This window comes from Piliocolobus tephrosceles, chromosome 9 (genome assembly GCF_002776525.5).
Source record: "Piliocolobus tephrosceles isolate RC106 chromosome 9, ASM277652v3, whole genome shotgun sequence".
Taxonomy (NCBI): Eukaryota; Metazoa; Chordata; class Mammalia; order Primates; family Cercopithecidae; genus Piliocolobus; species Piliocolobus tephrosceles.
This window is the reverse complement of record NC_045442.1, coordinates 29,475,153-29,500,626: the sequence shown is the minus strand read 5'-3', so window position 1 is coordinate 29,500,626 and position 25,474 is coordinate 29,475,153. Positions and strand designations below refer to the sequence as shown.

The following is a 25,474-nucleotide window of genomic DNA, read 5'->3' as shown; positions in this document are numbered from 1 at the left end:
ATAATTGAATCAGTTATCAAAAACTTCCCAAAAAAGAAAAGCCCAGGACCAGAAGACTGATGAATTATATCAAACATTTAAAGAAAAATTACACCAATACTACTCAAACACTTCCAAAAAATAGGAGAGGAGGGAACACTTTCTAATACATTATATGAGGCCAGTAGTACCTTGATACCAAAGCCAGAGAAAGACATCACAAGAAAATTATAGACCAATATCCCTTATGAACACATACACAAAAACAAAAACGTTCAATAAAATACTAGCAAACTGATTCCAGCAGCACGTTGAAAGGATTATAACTATGATCAACTGTCATTTATCCTAGGATTGCAAGAGTAGTCCACATAATCAAACAATATAATATACCTCATTAATAGAATAAAGTTAAAAACCCACATGATCATGTCAATTGATGTAGAAAAAAATTTGACAAAATCCAGCACCATTTAATGATAAAAACAAAATATATGCAACAGACTTGGAATAAAAGGGAACTTCCTCAACATGGTAATGGGAATTTACAGAAAACCCATCATAACTTCATACTCAATGATAAAAGACTGAAAGCTTTCCAACTAAGATCAGGAACAAGACAAGGATGTCCCACTTTTTGTCACTTTGATTCAACACTGTAATAAAAATTCTAGTCATGGCAATTAGGCAAGAAGAAGAACTAAAAGGCACCCAAACTGAAAAGATGTAAAACAATTTCTATTCACAGATTAATGAATCTAAATATAGACAGAAAGTCATATAGAATCCAAAAACCCTACTAGAGATAATAAATAAATTCGGCAAAGTTGCAGAGTATAAGATCAACATGCAAAAATCAATTGTATTTTTATACATCACCACTGAAAAATGTGGAAAAGAATTAATAAATCAATTCCATTTACAATAATATCAAAAAGAAAAAACCTAGAAATAAAGTTAATCTAAAAAGTATGTGTACAAAGAAACCTACAAAATATGGCTGTAAGAATATAAAGATTAAATAAATGGCAAGTCATCCCATGTTCTTGGATCAAAAGACTTAAGACAGTACTCCTCAAAGGAATCTATAGATTTAATGCAATCACTGCCAAAATTTCAGTGGCTTATTTTTTTTTTCAAATGGAAAACTCTGATCCTCAAATTCATATGAAGCTGCAAAGGATCATGAATAGCCAAAACAATATTGAACACAAAAAGTTGGATGGCTAACATTTCCCTACTTCAAAGAAGAAAATGGGGACTGAGGTCAGGCACAGTGGCTGATGCCTGTAATCCCAGCACTTTGGGAGGCTGAGGCAGGCAGATCACCTGAGGTCAGGCATTTGAGACCAGCCTGGCCAACAAAGTGAAACCCTGTCTCTACTAAAAATACAAAAATTAGCTGGGAGTGGTGGTGGGCGCCTATAAATCCTAGCTACTCGGGAGGCTGAGACAGGAGAATTGCTTGAACCTGGGACGTGGAGGTTGCAGTCAGCCAAGATTATGACACTGCACTCCAGCCTGGGAGATAGAGCAAGACTGTCTCAAAAAAGAAAAGAAAAGAACAGAACAGAACAGAAAAGGAAAGAAAAGAAAAGAAAACAGGGATAAATCTTCATGCCTTCAGATTTGATTCTTAGATATTTATTTATTTTATTTTATTTTTTGAGACAGAGTCTTACTTTGTCACCCAGGCTGGAGTGCAGTGGTGCCATCTCGCCTCACTGCAACCTCTGCCTCCTGGGTTCAAGCGATTCTCCTGCCTCAGTCTCCTGAGTAGCTGGGATTACAGGTGTCTGCCACCATGCCTGGCTAATTTTTGTATTTTTAGTAGAGATAGGGTTTCACATCTTGGCCAGGCTGGTCTTGAACTCCTGACCTCAGGTGATCCACCTGCCTCAGCCTCCCAAAGTGCTAGGATTACAGGCATGAGCCACTACACATGGCCTGATTCTTAGATTTAACACCAAAAACATGAGACAATCCATAGAAGGGGATAAAATATTTGCAAATTATATAAGGGTTTAATATCCAGAACATATAAAAAACTCTTATAACTCAACAACAAAACCCAATTTAAAAATGGGCAAAAGACTTCAGTAGACATTTGTCCAAAGATATACAAGTGGTCAACAAGCATATGAAAAGATGCTCAATGTCACTAGTCATTAGAGAAATTTACATCAAGAATAAACCCACTAAGATGGCTGTAATTAAAAAGCAAGCAAGCAAGAAACAAAAAAAGAGAGAAAATAACAAGTTTTGATAGGGATGCAGAGAAAGTGAAACCCACATGCTTTGCTGGTGGAAATATGAAATGGTGCAGCTACTGTGGAAAACAGTTTGCAGTGCCTCAATCAGTTAAACATGCAATGACCATACGATCCAGCAATTCCACTTCTAGGTATATATCCCCAGAGAACTGAAAACAGGTTTTCAAAAACTTGTGCATGAACAGTTATAAGCACCACAATAGCCAAAAGGTGGAAACAGCCCAAATATTCACCAGCTGATGAATGGATAAACAAAATGTATATCCATAAAATGAAATATGATTTGGTCATAAAAGAAGAATGAAGACTGATACATGCTACAACGTGGTTAAATCTTAAAAACATGATAAGTGAAAGAAACCAGAAAACAAAGGCCACATATTGTATGATTCCATTCATACAAAATACTAAGAATAGGTAAATCCATAGAGACAATGCAGATTAGTGGTGTCCAGGGGCTGAGGGAAGAGGTGAATGGGGAATAATTGCTTCGTGGGTGTGGGGTTTCTTTTTAGGATGATAATAAATATTCTGAGGCTGGGTGGGGTGCCTCACTCCTGTAATTCCAGCACTTTGGGAGGCTAAGGCGGGAGGATTGCTTGAGCCCAGGAGTTTGAGACCAGCCTGGGCAATATGGTGAAACCCCATCTCTACCAAAAAAATATAAAAATTAACCAGGTGTGGTGGTACATGCCTGTAATTCCAGCTACTGAGGTGGGAGAATGGCTTCAGTCTGGGAGGCGGAGGTTGCAATGAGCTGAGATCATGCTCCGGCACTCCAGCCCAGATGACAGAGCCAGACCCTGTCTCAAAAAACAAAAAAACAAAACAAAACAAAAATGTTCTGGAACTAGATAGAAGTACTAGCTGCACAGCTTTGTGATGTACTAATTGCCACTGACTTGCACACTTTAAATGGTTACAACAGTACATTTTATGTGATGTGTATTATACCACAATAAAAATATATCTAAAAAAACTAAGTTACAAAGCAATCAACACACCTACATCAGAGATGACAGGTGTTAGAACTATCATATGGGAAATGTAAAATAATTATGACTAATTTCCTTATAAAGAGTACAGCATGGAACAGTGGAGAAAAAGTAACTTTATAGTAACGAAGCCTGACAAACACTACCTCAATTCAGGTGGTCAAGATTCAATAAACAGTGATGACATGTTGATAGCATGTATCCTTGAAATCATGTGCTGAGAGGGTATTTTACCTCTGCGGTCTCTTTCTCCATACTCCAGGCGAATAGTGATAAATACATCATAGAAACCACAGTTGAGGCGCATTCTACAAAATAACTGACTATTACTCTACAATAAACTGTCAAGGTCATCAAAAACAAGACAAAACTGAGAAACTGTCACTATCTAGAAAGAAATGACAATTGGCTGGGCGTGGTGGCTCATGCCTGTAATCCCAACACTTTGAGAGGCCGAGGCAGGTGGATCACCTGAGGTTGGGAGTACAAGACCAGCCTGACCAATATGGAGAAACCCCGCCCCTACTAAAAATACAAAATTAGCTGGGCGTGGTGGTGCATGCCTGTAATCCCAGCTACTCAGGAAGCTGAGGCAGGAGAATCACTTGAACCTGGGAGGCGGACGTTGTGGTGAGCTGAGATTGTGTCACTACACCCCAGCCTGGGCAACAAGAGCAAAACTCAGTCTAAAAAGAAAAGAAAAAAAAGAAGGAAAGACATGGCAACCAAATAAAATGTATCCTGATGAGATCCTGGAACAGAAAAATGACCTTAAGTAAAAACTAAGGAAGAGTGAATAAAGTTTTTTGCTTTAGTTAATAATAATGTATCAATATTACTTCAATAGTTGTGACAAATGTACCATACTGATGGAAAACAATAAAAATATAAGAAACTGGATAAGGGGTATATGAGAATTCTGTGTACTACCTTTACAACTTTTCTAAAACAAAATTTTTGGAAAGGATAGACAACATGCATGAACAAATGGGGAATTTCAGCAGAGGTATGGGAACTATAAGAGTTAAACAAATACTAAATGTAAGTCTATCTACCTATCTATCTACAATAATATGATAACAGATATTTTGCCTTTGATGGACTCATTTATTAGACTAGACACAGCATAAGAAAGAATGAATGAACTTGAATATAGGGCAACAGAAATTACCCAAACTGAAACATAATGAGAGCAAAGAGTGAAAAAAATGAGTATGGAATATCTAAGAGATGTGGAACAATATCAGACAATCTGACAAGTGTGTAATTGGAATCCCAGTAGAAAAAGAGAGAGCAAATAGGGCAGAAGAAATATTCAGAGATAATCAATAAGAATTTTCCAAAGATAATGACAAATATCAAATCACAGATTGAGGAAGCTCAGAGAACCTCAAGAATCTCACGCACACATGTGCACACCGCCCACCCCCCACCTAGACCCATTGTGTTCAAACTGTTGAAACCAAAGATAAAAAATCTCAATGCCAGACACATTAAATTCAGAAGAACAAAGATAAAAAATATAGCAGAAACCTTATCAGAAACTATATAGATGTTCAGAAGAAAATGAACATCTTTAAAATGAAAAGAGAGAGAACAAATGAATGAACCTGGCAATCCAGTGAATCTAGCAAAATATCTTTCAACAATGAATGTGATTAAAGACTTCTTCAGATAAAGAAAAACCAAGATAATTCATTACTAGCAGGCTTGTACTTCAATTAAGTTTAAGGAAGTTCTTTAAGCAGAAGGTAAATGATACAAGATGGAAATTTGGATCTAAACAATGAAATACAGATCTTTTGAAATAGTGAAAATTAAGGTAAATAGAAAATACCTCTTTTCACATTTTTATTATTCTAAAAGATAATTGTCTAAAGCAAAAATAATAGCAATATGTTTTGTGTTTATAGCATTTGTAAAAATAAAATGTATAGTAGTGTTATCATCTAATTCCCAAATAGCACAAAATCCTCAAATATTTAGAAATTAAATAACACACTTTTAAATAACCCATGAATCAAACAGGGAGTCACAACAGAAATTAGAAAATATTTAAATGAAAAGAAAATTAAAACACAAAATATTAAAATTTGTAGAATACAGATAAAGCTTATAGGGAATTTTTTTTTAAGGACTCAATCATACCTAAAGCTTATAGGGAAATAACATTAAATGTTAATATTAGAAAAGAAGTAAGGTCTGAAATCAACTAACCAAGCTTATCTAAGATTATCTTTGCCTGAGTAGGCTGGGCCTAACAAAATGATGGCATACTAGAATGGACATTTAGCTCTGTGATCCTTCTTGAACCTTAAAATTATGGAGGGAGCTTTTAAAAAATACTCATCCTGGGGATGGGGTCCGGGCACATTTATAAAGTTCTTCAAATGATTCTAATGTGCAACCACAGTGAGGAAACCACTGACTTAACTGAATTAAAATTACTTATGAAAATGGGAGAATAATGTAAAATATTTGATACAGCAGGCGATACGTTTTGTCTTTAGAAAAGTATAATTGGCCAGGTGCAGTGGCTCACACCTGTAATTCCAGCACTTTGGGAGGCCAGAGCAGGAGGATCACTTGAGCTCAGGAGTTTGAGAACAGCCTGGGCAACATATTAAGACTCTGTTTTTACAAAAAATTAATTTTAAAACAATTAGCCAGGTGTAGTGGTGTGAACCTGTACTCCCAGCTACTCTGGAGGTGAAGGTGGGAGGATGTCTTGAGCCCAGCCTTGAGCCCAGCCTTTTAAGGCTGCAGTGAGCCATGATTGTGTCACAAGACTCTAGCCTGAGTAACAAAGCAAGACCTTGAATAAAAATAAAAATAAAAAGTATAATTACCCGAATCACAGAATTCAAGTCTTCAATTATGTTCCTGTTGATGAGAATTGCATCAGAATACTCCAGCACTAGCTGGAAATTTTCTAGTTCTACTTGTCCTTGTTTAAGAAGAATTTGGATTGTCAAATTCAACTGGAATCTCACTTTCTCTTCCTGTAATCTAAATTGAAAAGCACTTCAAAGCAAGTAGTTGTAATATATTTCAAATTTCACCTATTATCTGAGAATATAAAAATCAAACATGCTGGAGATTAGTGTGGAGAATATTTTTCTGATGATGAGCTTTCCTAGAGGTCTCTCTGAAACCTCTTCCTATTGATGCAGAATTACACCTGGGTTGCTCAAAGAATGGTATGGACAGAAATACATTTATAGATTTTTACTTTAGGATTAAGAAAAGATTGTATAATTTTGACTGTAATAAAAGTAAAGTAAAAATGAAGAAAATAGAGACACTTTTAAATAACAAATCTGGCCAGGTGCAGTGGCTCATGCCTGCAATCCCAGCATTTTGAGATGCCAAGGTGGGTGGATCATCTGAGGTCAGGAGTTCGAGACTAGCCTGGCCAAAATGGCGAAACCCCATCTCTACTAAAAATACAAAAATTAGTCAGGGGTGGTGACAGGCGCCTGTAATCCCAGCTACTTGGGAGGCTGAGGCATGAGAATCTCTTGAACCTGGGAGGTGGAGCTTGCAGTGAGCCAAGATCGTGCCACTGCACTCCAGCTTGTGTGACAGAGTGAGTCTCCATTTCAAAATAAATAAATAAATAAACAAACAAATAAATAAATAACTCTATTAAAATTCTGAACTTATTTATTGATTTCTGATACTATATTAAGAATATTTAATATGTAAGTTACTTAACAAATCTATTTCTGGGTAATTTGTATTCCTCACTATAGCCTAGATCTAAAAATGATGTGTAACAATGAATTTGGGAACATCAGAGAAGTATTTATCGATGAGGCTATAAATATAGCCAAAAAATGAAGCAAGGACTTAAATATCTTAATCACTTAGTCAACAACAAGTTCCCCTAGAGAAAAATATATCAGTTGGCTGTGTGTCTACATGGAAAGTTCTTAGATGTCTGCTTAATTTTCCACACGGTTAGCTTATATGCCTCGAGCCCCAAAGTACTGACTGGAAGAAACAGGTTCTTTGTATTTTTATGTGGAAGGGGCCGACTTAAAACAATATTAAGATTTTTCTGAAATTTGCTTATTTGTAAGAAGAGCAACAAAACATGTGGGAAAGTTCCATCCTGAATCAAGGTCTTATGTAACAAAGCAAGCTTTTTAAAATGGAAATTTTAAAGCACAGTGCTGGAAGGGAGATAGCTGTAAAGCAGTCAGTAGGCCTTCTCCCCAGTGATAACACAACCTGACTTAGCCCTAATTAGACTTTGAATAGGTGAACATGAAAGAAAACTTCAAATTACAGGATGAGTTCATGGAACACTCTCTCAATCTCCTGTTGCACCTTCTCTTCCTCCTCAACTCTCTTCCGGAGGAAAGTTGCCATTTCCAATAAGTCAGCTGCTTTCTGCTTTACCTAAAGAAACCGAGCCAGAAACATGTCAGAACATACGGAGCTTCAATTTTAGACAACATACATCTTTTAACTTTTTAAACTTTACTTTCTATCTTTCAAAGAAAGTAATAAACATTTAAATTTAAATGTCTAAAACTTACATGGCATGTAACAATTTGAACAATTTGAAAAGTATCAAATTTGCTTCTTTGTGAAAATCAAGTATGCAAGCAACTATAAATTCTTTTATATCTTATTTTTAAAATTTGTTCTCATCACTTTAAATGAAACTATAGAAACATAGGTACTTTAACAAAAATATGCCAGCCTGATGCATGTGGGCACTAAATTTAGGGAATTTGGGGGAGTGGTCAAGAAGCAGCAAAAGGAAGGATTCTCTTCCTAAATAAACACACTCGTAAATTTTTACTCATTGCTACATTCTAGCAAAACTATAAAGTTGGCTCTGCTGAGCCAAATATAATTCTAATATATGCAAAATGAGATAACCTACAACAGTGCTGTCCAAGAAAAATATAATGTGAGCCATAAATGTGAGTCACATATGGAATTTTAAATTCTGTAGTAGCCACATTATAAAAAGTGAAATCAAAGAGATGAACTTAATTTTACTAATATATTTTAATTCATTGTGTCCAGAATATTATCACTTCAACCTACAATCAATATAAAAATATTAATGAGACATATTTCTTTTTGTTCATATTAAGCCTTCTAAACCTGTGTATGTTATAGCACATCTTACAGCACATCTCAATTAGGATTGGCAGTATTTATTTCAAGTGCATAGTAACCTTGTGGTTAATGGACACTATTTTGAATGGCGCCAATCTAAAAGCAACAGGCTTACACTTAGCCTTCAACAGCACCAGGGTTAATATAGTATTTCATTATCTTATTACTATGACCAAATACTACCCTAGCAGGGAAACCTAAATAATTAGCTTTTTTGGTTACACTGACCAATGTAAACTGTGTATTTGATATTAGTACACTAAAAATTAAATTAAAATAGTATATACTTTCTGTTCATTTTCCACTTTTGCTCGTCTTGTCATGCAGAAATGATTCCAGACCAAAGGGTTCAAGCCTTCTGGCATGTTACTAATATTGTCCAACTCATCCATGGCTTTCATTAGCTGGGCAAAGGCATCCTTACTCAACTTGCCAGATCCTGGTAGTTCTCCGAAAGGGACAGCACTGGTTGTTTCTGAGTGCGTTTTCTGTTTGGAAATCCTGTATTGCCAAGAAAAGCCCATCAACATTTCACATTCTCACAAAAACATCAATGTGAAACAATTAGGCCCTTAGCACAGGCATAACACATTGTATGACTCTTCCCTTTGGCATGTGAGGGCTGGTAGGTGGGTTATTCCACAGATAAAGGGATCCACTTTGCCCTGCTTCCATACTCTCCAGGTTCTCAGACGTGACCTTGGCTAGACTACAGATGTCTCCAACTATTGTCAGCACTGACAGACAGCCGTACCTGTGCTAGGAGATATTTCCTTTCTGTATACTGTAAGCAGGCAAATAAATCAACCCATCGTTTCACCTCAGCCTTCCAAAGTGTTGGGAATACAGTGGTGAGCCACCACCTGGCCAACTCTGTTTCTATCTATATTAATAGATTAGTTTCATTTCCCTGTGCTTCAGCTGGAAAGGGAAGAAGGGTACAAAGATTTGGGCAAGGCACTCACTATCAAGATGCTTTACAATACACTGAGGTTCAAACTATATTATCATCCCCATTCTCTAGATGAGGAAAGTCAGCCTCGGAGAGAAGCTCATGGCCCAAGGCTATCGGTCTGACAGGTGATGGAGTTAGGATTTAAAGTCGATTCTGTTTGACATGAAAGCTTGTGCTTTCCCACTGCTGCAGGAGGTCTCACTTCTTTTTCCACAAGGAGAAGGTAAATAATTGGGCTAATTATCGCTTACTCTTTTAAAAATAGGAAAACTGCCGGGCGAGGTGGCTCACACCTATAATCCCAACACTTTGGGAGGCCGAGACGGCTGGATCACAAGGTCGGGAGATCGAGATCATCCTGGTCAACATGGTGAAACCCCATCTCTACTAAAAATACAAAAACTAGCTGGGCGTGGGGGCGCGTGCCTGTAGTCCCAGCTACTCAGCAGGCTGAGGCAGGAGAAACGCTTGAACACAGGAGGCGGAGGTTGCAGTGAGCCGAGATCGTGCCACTGCCCTCCAGCCTGGGCGACAGAGACTCCATCTCAAAAAAAAAAAAAGAAAACCAAAACAATAGGCATGTTCTAGGGTAAATTCCCTAGGTTGCCTGTAACCTGAGTTTGTATCTCAAACACAAATTAGCCGACTACATCTTTGTTGACAAACTCCATGATTTCTAGATTACATTTGATTGAAAACTATGAAAATCTGCATTTATAATGGTGGAAGTCAGTGATACTTTCTTAGAACTCTTTTCAAATAGCTATTTTCAACCATTTATTCTGGCATGTTTCAAACTTTGAGCACAAGCACATGAGATACTCTGAGGAAAAGCAATCTGTGGTCAAATAAGTTTGGAAAACACTGCTTACTCTGTTCCTTATACTTGGAGATCCAAAGGCCAACAATAAATTCTGCAGTCAAAGAAAAGCTGCTCAACTTCCTTTTTTTTTAACCCAGTATCTTCCCCAAAGTTACTTAGTCCTGGAAGCCTATTACAAGTAGTTCCGATTTATACATTAGGGAACTTGTGTTTGTTTGAACACACTTTAGAAAAAAACTGTTTTTAAATCTGTGTGCCAACTATGATGTAAGAGGAACTTCCTTAATGTATAAAGCAGAACCTACAATAGCACTATGCTTACACAGATCCTTAATTATTTTTAAATAATGAAAATAAATCATTATTCTCTACCTTAAGATATAGACTTAATCTCAAAAAATACTGAATTATGATCAAAACCCTTAAACATCTCCATCTAAAAGATATTATACTGAATAATTCCATTTAATTGGGAGAAAAAAGCTGAAATCTAGTAACACTCCTCTTTATTTGCAAACTTTTTTTCTCAGAAACACAATAGTGAAGGAGAAACAAACCTTGGTCGGCGTTTAAAAAGTTTGTACAGTATATCCACTTGATGACTGGGAATTTCAGAAAATTCCTTTTTAAAGCTGCGATCCATAACCTAAGGACAAACATGTCATTCTGAGGATTGCAACTCGGTCTGGAAACCTTTTATTTGCTGACAACACTCTTCAAAATACAGGTGGTAGCACTTTGGTTTTAAAAATCCATGAAACCTTGATTTATAAAGTTGTTAGACATTAACCATTCTCTGTACGAAGATTTCTCAAAGATTTGTTTTGATAAGAAGCATCTAAGTGTATTAGAAATATTATTTCATATAACAGGTCTTAGAAATCATCCAGAAGTTTCCCAAAGAAGTGTCCCAAAAGATATTTACCCAAAAAACATGCATGTTATTCTATCTTTTTTATTTTCTATTCCATTCTGTTCCATCTGTCTTCTTTATGCTAGTCTATCCTATTCTTTTCCATTATAAAACTGCTGGTCATAACCTACTAAATTGATTTCATGGCCAAATAATGGGGTCTGCAACCTAAAGTTTGAAAAGCCTTAAGGGCTAGATGATTGCCCTGTATTTTGTATAAGAGAAAGCTTAAACCAGAGAAGCTTATAAAAATTCATTTTACGGCCGGGCGCGGTGGCTCAAGCCTGTAATCCCAGCACTTTGGGAGGCCGAGACGGTCGGATCACGAGGTCAGAAGATCGAGACCATCCTGGCTAACACAGTGAAACCCCGTATCTACTAAAAATACAAACAACTAGCCGGGCGAGATGGCGGGCGCCTGTAATTCCAGCTACTCTGGAGGCGGAGGCAGGAGAATGGCGTAAACCCAGGAGGCTGAGCTTGCAGTGAGCTGAGATCCGGCCACTGTACTCCAGCCTGGGTGACAGAGCGAGACTCCGTCTCAAAAAAAAAAAAAAAAATTCATTTTACACATGGATTTTCAAAAATATACGATGACATAGAATGAAGTTCACCCATAGCTGAGAATTAAGTGGGACAAAAATCTGTGAGAAAATTATATTACATCCCCTTTAACCTTCCTCCAATCCAGGCAGCAACAACTCTACTGCACTGTCGAGTGGGTAAGACAATGACTCTCACTTTGTCTTCTGCCAGTAAGTTGTCATAGTGCTCCTTGTATATATCCAGGTCTTCTCTCGATTTCCGAACAGCTTCTGAAGTCTGGCTCTATAACAGCATCAGGAATAGCTGATTGTAACTGGAGACTTTGCAGCATAAACAAAAATCTTGGGGATACTAAAAAGAGCAAGGAATTTCCCAGTACAAGAGAAATATGTCTGTGAAGTATTCATTATAGATAAGATTTATAGAAGAAAATAAACCAATTGGGGACTTTGAAAGAACACCCAATCACCTGTTTCTAAGTACAGCCAACTCTGTGTATGAGTGTGTGAGTGTCTGTGGAGCACACTGCAGTCTTGGTAGGTCAGTGTGGAGGATGAAAGTGCACAGGCTTCGAAATCACATGGACGTGGGTTCTGAGAGACTGGATATACATGCAAACAAGGGCCAGGCCATATGCAACAACAGAACTCTGACGCACAACCTCTACAATCATCAGCTGGGAAACAAAATAACCACAGCCTTCATAAGGATTGGCCTCAGACTTTCAGGGCTTGATCATAACCACCAGCTTCTATAATTTTGTCCCCATTTCCAACCTAGGACCATCCAGAGAAAGACAAATACGTTCCCTAAACCAGTCAAATGAGTTGTCCCACTTCTAATGGTTTGCCTCTAGCTTCCTCATGCCAACAACTTCCGATCATGTTACACCTGAAGCCCTCCCTTCTTTGCACTATAAAGCTTTCCTACTCCTTTTCTGCCTTTGAGTCTGCCAAAAGCAACTGACAGTGGACGAGTCCCTTGCTGTGCCAAGCTCTGAATAAACAGTGTCTGCTCATTTGCATTTGGATGGTCTTCATTTATTCCCACAGTTCCAGCTACTGCTCTCTTACACACCAGTGGCTGACTTAGGCATGTTACCCACGCTCTCTGAGATGGTATCCTCATCTGTGAAAGAAATCCAGTATGCTGCAGGTTTGCTATATGTAAAGTTGTATTTAGTATGTGCTTTGCATATACTGTTTAATAGGCTCTTAGAAAACAGTTGAGTTCATGTCATTTATAAGTCACACATTCATAAATGCTCTTTACTAATACTACTAATAAAAGCTGACATTTGTTGAAACTTATTATGTGATAAACATTTGGTATTGTCTTTTTGAGCCATATCTATCCATGCTCATATTTAGAGTTTTTCATAATACAACAGTTTTTCATTCCATACGCAAGCCCATTGCTTACATCTTAGTAAATCTTAGCATGTCAAATGGTCCAGAGAGAAAAACATTCCCTAAATAAGAGCTTGTAAGCAGCTTAAAAGGTTATATGCCTTGTCCAAGGTCCCACAGCCAGTGCTTTCAACCATGAAGCTATATGGCCTCATTTTATAAACCATGTCATATGAAAGCTACACAGTTCTTTTGGCGACATGATTGCAGATGCAGAATCAAATAACTTTATTAACAGATTGGAATGGTTACTTTCACCTGGCCCTGGAGCAAAGTTCCAGACAGGGAGTCAAGGGATGCACATGGTTACATAGGAATGGTGGAAGGAAGGAAGGGTCTAGACACGTGAGCTCTTGCTAAATGAGGGGCATGTCTATCAGAAAATGCTTGTATTCAGATTTCAGACATATTCTTACTTTCTCGTGCTGTTTCCGTGTAAGGTAGTTGTTCAGGAATTTTTCTCTGGAGCTTAATTCTTCATCCAACAGTAAAGAAAATGCAAGGTTACTTATTTTCAATTCCTCCTGTAGAAATATTTAAGAAAAAGGTTGGTGGAAATACTTCTACCTGAGACAGTATTTTCTATAGACTTGGCACTAATCAAGCAAGTTTATGACATATAGGTAAGAGAAATATTTTAAAGAAAAAGGGAATACAGCTTATTGAAATAACTTTAGTTACTTTACCTTTTTCATAATTTCATTGTAGGGTAAATCACATATACAAAAATACATAACATGAACATATAATTTAATGGATTATTATAATATAAGGCAAACACCCTTGTTAGCACCACTTATCGCAAGAAACAGAACTTTACGACTGCAGTTGCTTCTTCCAGGAGTCCTCATCAAAATCTCAACACTGTTTTGACTTTTATCATACATTGTGTTTCTTTGTAGTTTTATTACCCAGAGGTGTATAATGCTGTAGTCTGGATATTTGCCCCATCCAAACTGCATGTTGAAACGTGATCCCTGCTGCTGTAGGTGGGGCCTAATGGGAGGTGTTTGGGTCACGGGGATGGGTCCCTCATGAATAGATCAATTCCCTCCCTCAGGGGTGAGTGAGTTTTTACTCTGTTAGTTCCCCCGAGTGCTGATTGTTAAAGAGAGTCTGGCACCCCCCTGCACCCTCTCTTGCTTTCTCTCTGGCCATGTGATTTCTGCACATGCCAGTTCCCCTTCACCTGTCAAAAATGAAGCTGCCTGAGGCCCACATCAGATGCCCAATCTTGAACCTTCTAGCCAGCAGAATTATGAGTCAGATAAATCTCTTTTCTTTAAAAATTATGCAGCCTCAGGTATTATTTATAGCAACACAAAACAGACTAAGACAGAAACCTAGCCACTACAGTATAACTTATTCATAGTTTTTTTTCATGTCTTTTAAATCTCTTACTACCTGGATGATGAAATAATTTGTACAACAAACTCCTGTGACTTGAGTTTACCTCTATAACAAACCTACACATGTACCCCTGAATTTAAAATAAAGGTTAAAACTAAAATAAATCTCTTACAATCTTCATGTTCCCTTTCATTTCTTTTCCTCACAATTTATTTGTAGTTATCAGCAGTCTCTGTAGCATTGCATAGTCTGGTTTTAATGCCTGTATATTCATGGTGTAGTTTATCGAGGCTTCATTCTTTTTATTTCTTGAAAAATGGCAGCTGGGTCCAGAGGCCTGATCAAATCTAAACTTGATCCTTTTAACAAGACTATAGGTGGTATTGTGTTCTTTGATCAGGAGACATGTATCATTTGATTGTCTGTCTTTCTGTGATGTCAGCAGCTGCAGATAGTCAATGCCTGGGTCCATTAATCCGTTGAGAGATGCAAAATGGTGAAAATCTGGTTTTAGTTTCCCTTTTCACTGATTAATGGAAATACTTTTATAAAGAGATGCTTCTCATCATCTACTATTTGGTTTCCCAGTGGTACACTTCAGTTCATATAGGAAAGGCAGACTAAATACTTGATGCTTTCCCTTTATCAGTTTTTAGATAATGAATTTGCTGTCATCCTCTGAAAGTGACTGATTGGCACTTCTCTTTTTAAAATATCACAAATTCATAAATTTAAACAAATATGATGGGTTTAATTAATTGCAACTATTATCATCTTTGAATCTTAAATTGTCTCATTTAAGTGAAATGTTTTAAGTTAGCTCCTGAATTATTTTGATACTAATGAGTAGTCTGATAGTTTCCTCATTATCTTACACGACAAGAGGATCTCAGCATACCTTTAAAAAAATAACAACTTTGTTGAGATGTAATTCACATACCATACAATTCACCATTTACAGTGTACAATTCAGTGTATTTTAGTATATTTGCAGAGTTGTGTAACAATCACTATAATCAATTTGAGAACATTTCATCATTCCCTGAAAATCCTTTAGCAGCCATTTCCCATCTGCCCCTCTGTCACCTCCTAGAGGCCTCCACCTCCCCACAAAAGCAACAACTTTCTAATTTCTGTCTTTATAAATTTGCCTGTTCTAGAAACTATATGATTCCACATAAATGGAATCACACAGTTGTCTGGCTTCTTTGACTTAGCATGTTTTCAAGGTTCGTCCATGTTGTACCATGTATCAGCATATTCCTTTTTATTGTGGGATAATACTCTCTTGTATGGATACACCATATTTTGCTCATTTGCTCTCAGCTGTTGGATATTTAGATTGTTTCCACCTTTTGGCTATGACTAATGCTGCTGTTAGGCTGGAGCATTCATTCCTAATCTTCCCCCTCACTCCCAGTATATCCATACATCCACTCCCTGCCAGGCCAGTGATTACATTCTTCTATCTGTGGCCACAACTCCTGAGAGCAGCCCCTTTCCCAACGCTACAGGTCTTGCTGGGTTCTGGGAACAGCTCTCTTCCCCTGCCTCTTTAGCTCTAGAGATGGTACTGGCCTCCCACCAATTACAACATGTTTGCCACTCCTTGCTTTTTCCCTTAACCCTGCTCATACCTCTGTAAAAAAGTCCCCTCACTGAGGGAATTTAAATGTAATCCTTTCAGTGTACTATTCCTGTTGGGATCCTGGGGATATAGTCATCCTCCTGTAGATTCCCTTCCCATCTCTCCAGTGTTGCACCATCTTTTCTCATTAAGCCCCCTGCTTTGGTCAGACATCTCTCAAAACCTCTCATTAAATGAGTTCATGCAAATTTGGGAGACCCGGCATTTCTCAAAATATCATTCTTTTTTTTAACTTTTATTTTAGGTTCAGGGGTACATACGCATGTTTGTTATCTAAGTAAACTCATGTCGTGGGGGTTTGTTGTACAGATTATTTTGTTACCAGGTACTAAGCCTAGTACCCAATAGTTATTTATTCTGATCTTCTCCCTCCTCCCAAACTCCACCCTCAAGAAACCAGACACCCCAGTGTCTGTTGTTCCCCTCTATGTGCCCATGTGTTCTCATCATTTAGCTCCCACTTACAAGTGAGAACATATGGCATTTGGTTTTCTGTTCCTGTGTTGGTTTAATAAGGATTATGGCCTCCATCTGTATCCATGTTCCTGCAAAGGACATGATCTCATTCTTTTTGATGGCTGCATAGTATTCCATGGCATATAATGTACCACATTTTCTCAATCCAGTCTATCATTGATGGGCACTTAGGTTGATTCCATGTCTTTGCTATTGTGAACAGTACTGCAGTGAACATATGGGTGCATGTGTCTTTATAATAGAACAATTTATATTCCTTTGGGTATATACCCAGTAATGGGATTGCTGGGTTGAATGGTAGTTCTGTTTTTAGCTCTTTAAGGAATTGCCATACTGCTTTCCACAATGGTTGAGCTAATTTACATTCCCATCAACAGTGTATAAGCATTCCCTTTTCTCCACAACCTCATCAGTATCTGTAATTTTTTTACTTTTTAGTAGTAGCCATTCTGACTAGTGTGAGATGGTATCTGGTATTTCATTGTGGTTTGGATTTTCATTTATCTAATGATCACTGATGTTGAGCTTTTTTTCATATGCTTGTTGGCCACATGTATGCCTTCTTTTGAAAAGTGTCTGTTAATGTCCTTTGCCCGCTTTTTAATGGGGTTTTTCTTGTAAAGCTAAGTTCCTTGTAGATGCTGGACGTTTGTCAGATGCACGGTTTGCAAATATTTTCTCCCATTCTGTAGGTTGTCTGTTTACTCTGTGGATAGTTTCTTTTGCTGTGTAGAAACTCTAATTAGATTCCATTTGTCAATTTTTGCTTTTGTTGTGATTGCTTTTGGTATCTTCACCATGAAATCTTTGCCAGTTCCTATGTCCAGAATGATATTGCCTAGTTTGTCTCCCAGGATTTTTACAGTTTGGGGGTTTACATTTACATTTAAGTAAATCATGATTCTCTTCTTAAACTCAATGGATAGTTTGGCTTGGTATAAATCCAAAGCTAGAAATAATTTTTTCCTCAGAATTTAAGAGCATCACTCTTTGATCTTCTTGCTTTTAGTTACTGTGTACTTCATTTTTATTCCTACTGCTGGAGATAATTAAGACAGATTTTTTTTTTCACCTGATCTTTTGGGACATGAGGATTATTTTTTCATTCCACATACAATTTGAACAAAGCCCTTTGCTATTTGGTGGAGATACAGGGATGAACAAGATGCTCTACCCTCATGGAGCATCTAGTCCTGAAAACATTAAAAATAATCTCACATAAATTACAATTCAGTAGCAATGAATGGTAGAAAGGAAAAAATACAGTATATAATAGGAAGATATTACCTAGTCTGAGGAACTGGTTTTTGAGCTGGGATCCGAAGGATGAAAGTAGTTCAGGAAGCAAAGAAGTGTTGGCAGACAGTATTACTGGCAGAGTTGGCAGAGGCATGAGGAGGGAGGATGGCAGGTAAAGGGGAAGGTGCACAAGATGAGACTGGAGAGGGATCCAGGCCCAGAGCATACAAGATCTTTGTACTTGGTAAGGATGTTGATCTTCATCCTAAGAACTATGGAAGGGCCCTGCAAGCTCCTTAAAAGTCACATAATCAATGGGCGATGTCCGAGAGAGGCTGTCACTCAGGTGGCAGCGGCAGAGGCCGGGCTGAGACGTGGCCAGGGGAACACGGCTGGCTGTCCAGGCTGTCGGGGCGGCGGTAGGGTCCCTAGCGCGTCCTTGCCATGGTGAGAGCTCCGAACGGCGGGAAAGGCAGGCGCCAGTGGCTGCGCCTCCATGCCTGCGCGCGGGGCGGGCCGCTGATGGAGCGCGCCACCCGCCCGGGGCTGCTGGTACTGGCGCTGCTGCTGCTGCTGCCGCGGCTGCTGGGGCTCGCGGCATGGACGGTGGCCGCGGGGCGCGCCCGTGGCCTCCCAGCGCCCACGGCGGAGGCGGCGTTCGGCCTCTGGGCGGCCGCTGCTCCCACTTCAGCGACGCCAAGTACCGGCGGCGGGCGCCGTGGCTGCGGCCGAGGTGACTGTGGAGGACGCTGAGGCGCTGCCGACGGCCGCGGGTGAGCAGGAGCCGCGGGGCCCGGAACCAGACGATGAGGCAGAGTTGCGACCGCGCGGCAGGACTGCCCTACATTTGGCCTGTGCCACTGGCCAACCGGACATGGTATCTCTCCTGGTGTCCAGAAGTTGTGAGCTTAACCTCTACGACCGTGAATGCAGGCCACCTCTGATCAAGGCTGTACAACTGAGGCAGGAGGCTTGTGCAACTATTCTGCTGAAAAATGGTGCCAATCCAAATATTACGGATTTCTATGGAAGGACTGCTCTACACTATGCTGTGTATAATGAAGATACATCCATGATAGAAAAACTTCTTTTTTATGGTACAGATATTGAAGAATGCAGCAAGTATGAATATCAACCACTTTTACTTGCTGTGAGTCGAGCAAAAGTGAACATGGTGGAATTTTTATTAAAGAAAAATGCAAACGTAAATGCAGTTGATTTTCTTAACAGATCAGCCCTCATACTTGCTGTTACTCTTGGAGAAAAAGATATAGTCGTTCTTCTTCTGCAGCAGCACAATATTGATGTGTTTTCTCGAGATGCATATGGAAAGACTGCAGAAGATTATGCGATACAGACTCAGAATAAAGTCATTTTCAGACTAACTTCTGAACACAAAAGAGAAAAGACATCTGAAGAGCTTCCTATAAATAGCGATCCAGTGTCTTCTCAGAAACAACCGGCCTTGAAGGCTACAAGTGAAAAGAAATACTCTGTTTCAAATATAGCCACAGATAAAAAGGATGGAGAAAAATCTGGGACAGTGTCTTCTCAGAAACAACCGGCCTTGAAGGTAATTAGACATTCATTATGTTTGAACTATTAACTGTATAGTCCAATGTCCATCAGGTAAAGGGGTAAACAAACTGTGATACATCCATGCAACTGAATATGAATCTACAATGAAAAGGAATTAACTACTGATACATGAACGGATCTCAAAATAATTACACTGATTAAAAGAAGAATCAATCAGACTGAAATGAGTATATACTGTATTATTCCACCCACATAAAACTCTAGAAAACGCAAAGTAACTGATAGTTATGGAAAGCAGATTATTGATTGCCTGGGGATGGGAGAGAAAAACAAGAGGATGGGAGAGAGGGATTGTGGAGAGACACAAGGAAACTTTCGAGGGTGATGAATATGTTGATTATTTTGATTGTGGTAATGGTGCCATGAATGTGAAAACTATCAATTGTACATTTTAAACATGCAGAGTTTATTGTATGTTAATTATACTTTAATAAAGCTTATATATATATTTTTTTAAAAAAGTCACATAAGTAAAGCTTTTATTTACCTGGTAGGTAACCATCTCTGCCTTCACTCTCCTTTCAAAAAGTCTTTTCAAGTGTTCATCAAAGGCCTGTGTGCTTTCTTGAATAGAGTTTTGAAGTTTCTTCAGTTCTGCTTCTAATGACTAAAAGGAAGACAACAGTAAAGTTAGCATTTAGGAGTATTAAAGGCTCCTAGGAAGTGATGTTTAAATTTCACCACAAGGGGGGGCAGATGGAGGGCAACCCTCGCAAGGTGTTCTGGGCCCTGTACTCTCCTAAACCAGAGATGGTCCCACTTGGATCTGTTTAATATACTGTGTGTTGAGATTTTTGCTTAGAAAAGATTACCTTGGGAAAAAAAGCTTAAAATTACTGATCATGGCTAATGATACAGGCAGAAGTAGGATAGGAAAGCAAATTGCAGCAAATCTTTCCAGAAAATCCTCACTCTTTATATAGCACAGCAATCTCCAGACACATGATTTAGTCCTAAAAATTTTTATTTTTTTCAAGGACTGGTCATTTTCATGGCATTATTTCTATTTTAAGGAAACAAGAAGTCAATATACATATATGTATATCTATATATTTGTACTCTCTTGTTTTCTGTATGTTTTGTCTCTCCAAACAGTTCTGTATCAAAAGGAAAATGTTCCCTTGCCCTCTCTTTTAAAAAAATTCCATCAGGACATAAGTGAAAAGCTATAAATTTATACTTTTAAGGAGAGCAATATTAAAATATGAGGTATAATTTTGATTGCACAACAGGGTGACTATAGTCAACAATCACTTAACTGAACATTAAAAAATAACTAAAAGAGTATAACTGGATTGTTTCTAACCCAAAGGATAAAAGCTTGTGAGGATGGATACCCCATTCTCCATGTTGTGATTATTTCACATTGCATGCCTGTATCAAAACATCTCATGTAGCCCACAAATATATACACCTACTTTGTACCCGCAAAATTAAAAATAAAAAAATACAAAGTAAAAAACATGTAAAAAAGAGGTATATTGGTATAAATCATTTTTAACCTTACATTTGTTTGTAACTTTTTATTTTGTATAACTTCAAACTTATAGAAAAGTTGCAAGAATAGTACAAAGAATTCCCATATACCTTTTTCAAAGTCACCAACTGTAGACATTCTACCCTATTTGCTTTATCACTTTTCTCTCTCTCTCTCCCACCCACTCTCTGCCCCCTACCTATCTACTTTCTTTCCTACACTTTTCTGAACCATTTGAGAATAATTTGCAGACACTTGAGGACAGGCCACTTATTTTGTAGAATGTCATTTAGTTTAGGTTTGTCTGATGTTTTCTCAATTGTACACCCAGGTTACACATTTTTAGCAGGAAGACTACATAAATTATGTTATGTCCTTCTGTGTCTACCTCATCAGGAGATACATGATGTTGGTTTGCTTCATTATTGGCGATGTTAACTTGGATCACTTGGTTAAGTAGTGTTTGCCGCTTTCTCTATTGTAAAGTTAGTTTTTCCATTTGTAATTTATTAATTTGTGGAAAGATACTTTCAGACTATGTAAATATCTTGTTTCTCATTGCACTTTTATCTACCAGCTTTAGCATCCATTGATAATTCTTATTCAAATTAATTATTACTATGATGGTAATAAATAGTTTAAATATACACCAGTTTGAAAAGCCAAGTTCTCTCTATGCCAGATTAATAAGGAAAGTAACTGATTCTGGGAGGATAATGGAGAAAGAGGTTTAGCAAAAATAATAGAGGCATATGATGCCAGGAGAAAGACCATCCAAATTAAGTTACCTAACAGTGAGGAGATATGAAAATAAAACAAACAAATATGAAAAAAACACATCTCAGGGTCATTTGCTTATAATAATTTATGTCACTATCTCATAGGCATGGAAAAGTCCCACAGATTGTGTCCTCCTGGTGGCCCTTTATCAAGTTCACCTGTTCCTAGATGATGAAAACATCAGCATATGGCAAATGGCCACAGACCCAGCTGGCTGAGGCCAGATTGTCTACATGTCTTAGATCCAACCTTCTTTAAAAACATTGAGATTCTGGGCCTTTTGAGGGTCTCTGGTCCGAAAGAATGTTTTTGTAATGTAAAATGGTCCTTTGCCATTTCTTCTTCAAATGCCCCAAATTCTTCCCATTGCAGGTCCTTCTCACATGCTGTTCCGTCTGCCTATGCTTCATTTCCCACTCTTCGGCCTCTTCAGTCATTCTCACTTTTCCAATGCAAGCATAAATGCCATGTTCTCAAGGAAGAGTTCCTTGGGCCCTGTCTTAAGTCTCAGAGGCAAGGCCTGAAACAAGATTCCAGGGCACATGATTTCTGGATGGGGCGCTCTTTAGGAGACACCTGTAAGTGGGTGAGGGAAACAGGACAGGCAAGAGGCAGGAGCTGAGCAATGAAGCCCAGCCTTGGCCTGATTCCCAGGGTTGGTAGAAATGAAAGGGACTCTGCTGAACTGTCTCATTTTGGGGTGAGGAGGCTGGGGTTTTGTACCCCCTTCCCCTTGGGCTCTATCAGCAGGTCACTGGCTGCCCTGGGTGAGGGCAATAGTGTAAACTTGGGGATGTCTCTGGACAAGGAGGCTCCCTTGATCATCCAAGGGCAACAACATTCCAGAGAAGGTCTCAGATGTAAGCCTCTATCAGGAACACTCATAGCAGTGAAGGGATGGGCACAGCAGCCTGCAAAGGGGATCTGGTTGGTACCAGTAGCTGATCTAAGTCAGTGCCTGTGTTCACCGTCATAGATGGCACCCTGAACTTGCCCTTCTAATTTATCACATTGCAGTTAAATAATTATCTTGTGAATGCACAGTTACTATATAACCGTCTCCACTCCACATAATGGTCATTGTGAAGGGGGTGGGGGAGGAGAGGCTGTGTCTGTCTTATTCATGCACATCCCTCAGGACCTGCCATTGTACCAAGCCCATAGTGGGCACTCAAGGAATATATTTGTAAAAAACATGAATGTCATTTTTCTTCAAACATTCCTAGAAAAGTCTAATTTTGCCTAAAAATATCTGCATCAGATGCTGAGAAATGAGATGCAAAGTGAAAGACCAAGTAGGAGGTTTATATGAACCATGCAGAAATCCATCACACCTAGAATTTCTCCCAGCTCTGAAACAACCACGACAACAAAAGAAACGGCCTGCCACTTAAGAAGGTATTGTTTTCGCTGACCAGGCTGGTGAAGGTAAAGGATGTATCCTTTAATCTATGAATCCCCAGTACTCAGAAGAGTGCCTGGCACATAATAGGTATCAACACATTCATTTATTCATTCAATAAATCTTCCTTAAGTGCTTATTATGAATGGAGTATAGTTCTAAAAACTGGGAATATAATATTGAACAAAGACAGTTCTCCTCCCTCATACTGTATTCTAGTAGAGAAGACTGATAATAAGTAAACAGGTAAAAATGAACTCAGCCAGGTGGTGGTAAGTATTATGGAGAACCATAAGTCAGGGAAAAAGGGACACAGGGCAGGATTGAGGAGAAGCAGGGATTTCCACCATCATAGGAAGATGAGGTAACAATTGAGTAGAGATCTCAAAGTCGTGAGAATGCCAGTCATGTAGCTAAATGGGGGAAGAGCGCTCCAGGCCAAGGATACAGTGTGTCAAGGACCTGCAGCGAGAATGAGCTATGGGTGTTTGAGTCAAGAGTTTGCTGGGTATCTGAGGAACAGTAAGGAAATCAGTGGAACTGGAACAGTTAATGAGGGAAAGAATGACAGGAGATGAAATGAGATGGGATATAGGGATTGGGGGAGGAGGCAGGGGGCAGAGGAACTAAGGCAATAAATCCTGGGAAAGGTAACAGTAGTTTGCATTAGAGTGGTAGCTGTAGAGGTGTCAGAAAAGCAGCTACTTTGAAATAAAAAATAAGGGACTTAAAAGGGTAGAGGTGTGGTCTCAGGGTACTGCTTTGGGGAGAAAAGGGCAACTCGAAAGAGGGAAGTACCCTGTAGAGACTCAGGAGTAAAGGGAAAGAAGGGAGAGGTGGAAATTAGGGGGTCATGTAGAAACAAAAGAAAAATCATAAAATCGGAAGACACACCAGCCTCTTCCCCATTGCTTAAAGAAGTCAACTGTATATCAAACTGGTAATGTTATCCTCACAGAAAGGGGAAAAAAAGAATTAGTCAAAGTAATTCTCAGGATAATATGTTGGTGTATTCTTAGTGGGATATAGTTTAAGAACAAAATAGAGCTACTAGGAAATCTGAAAATTGCTATAGTATTTGTTTTGTTTGTTTGTTTGGAGGGACTGGTTCTTTATTTCCAAAAAGATACCTGTTAATATTCAGTATCAAAATGGTTGCACTATTGGTTTCTCTTTCTCCCAACTGGCCCCAAAAAGACTATATCAAAGAAGAGTACATTTTAAGCCAATAAGCTTCAGGATGTAAACCTAACAGACCTTACACAAAAACCTTACCAAAAGGTGGGGATTTAGTAGGGAAAGACTCTTGAAACGATCAGCAAACTGCCAGCCACAGACTGTAGAGAGCCCTCACAGCCAAGCAGGTGGCCCAGATGCCACAAACCCAAAGAAGCAAAGTTCCAAAATAATAATAGCATTTAAAAGGTCTTGTACATAACCTGTTCAAAATTTCTCCAGCACCAACTGAAACCAAGCACAATGATATGGCACTTTAGAGACAGCAGCTTGAAACCCAGAAAAGGGCAAGGAGATGGGGTTTATATGGCTAAATCGGTGGCAAAAACATAATCTTATTTCTTTCTTTAAAGGAGGCAGGAGAGCAGTTAAGTGATCCCCTCAACATAAGGGGCACATGATCTATCCTGTGAGCAACTCGGAAGGGGATAGGGATGGGACAAAAATCTGGTCTCAGAGGTCTCACCATCTTAATTTTGGTCACTTCTAATGAAAAAAATAAAACAAGTAAAAATAACATTGTCCAAAGATATCTTAAAGCTGAAAACCTGAACTGTACCTTTTTGTTGTTGCTGCTGTTTGGCTAACCCCTCCTGGAATCACCTTTCTGGTCTGGCTGATACTTTGTAGAGAACAATGTGGTTTCCCACCGGGGAGTCTTTCCCTGGAGTCTGTTTAGTTCTCAGTAAGGCTGGCCCATACCTTTTTCCTTCCTCTACAGAGAGGGCAATGTGCATTAAGATGAAAAGTCACCTTCCAGAAGTGACAAAGGGATTGGATTGCAGAGCTGTAGAAGTATTTGGAATGTTTTACATATGGTTGCTATAAAACAACAAAAAAGGTAATTACAAAACGTGTACATCACAACACGCTTTTAAGGACATTATGCATTGTGCTCATGTTCCCTTAAATGTTGTTACCAAAGGGGCTCAGCCTCCAGCCCAGCTGGAATCTCCGGGAAGAAGCAGAGACAGTTCGGTGAAAAAAAAATAGGTGGTAGATGGGATAGCATTTTTGATAGAGGTATTTTATACACATTGTAGGACTGATCAAATTAGTAAGTATATTTATATTTTGGGAACTAGAGTTTTCACTGAAAAAAGGAGACCTACATATTTAATGAAGGAAAGAGAAAAGAACCCTGTGCTGTTGAATTGGAATTGAGTTGGAATTGGAGCTAACTGCATGTGTGTGTATGTGTGTGTGTGAGAGAGAGAGAGAGACAGAGAGA

The 25,474-nt window shown here is 38.7% G+C and overlaps 1 protein-coding gene and 1 pseudogene across 1 annotated transcript in view; one reads left to right on the top strand and one right to left on the bottom strand.

Annotated features, from left to right (window-relative positions):
• Positions 1-25,474, bottom strand: part of CFAP43 (cilia and flagella associated protein 43) — a 107,364-nt gene that overhangs the window by 5,452 nt on the left and 76,438 nt on the right. The window contains exons 28-34 of the mRNA XM_023206210.3: positions 19,836-19,955; positions 13,452-13,559; positions 11,822-11,908; positions 10,725-10,813; positions 8,677-8,890; positions 7,542-7,654; positions 6,097-6,256 (exon numbers count right to left, since the gene is read on the bottom strand). Coding sequence (XP_023061978.2) covers positions 6,097-6,256; positions 7,542-7,654; positions 8,677-8,890; positions 10,725-10,813; positions 11,822-11,908; positions 13,452-13,559; positions 19,836-19,955 — 891 coding nt within the window. The remainder of the gene's footprint in view (positions 1-6,096; positions 6,257-7,541; positions 7,655-8,676; positions 8,891-10,724; positions 10,814-11,821; positions 11,909-13,451; positions 13,560-19,835; positions 19,956-25,474) is intronic.
• Positions 18,194-19,355, top strand: LOC113219755 (annotated as a pseudogene).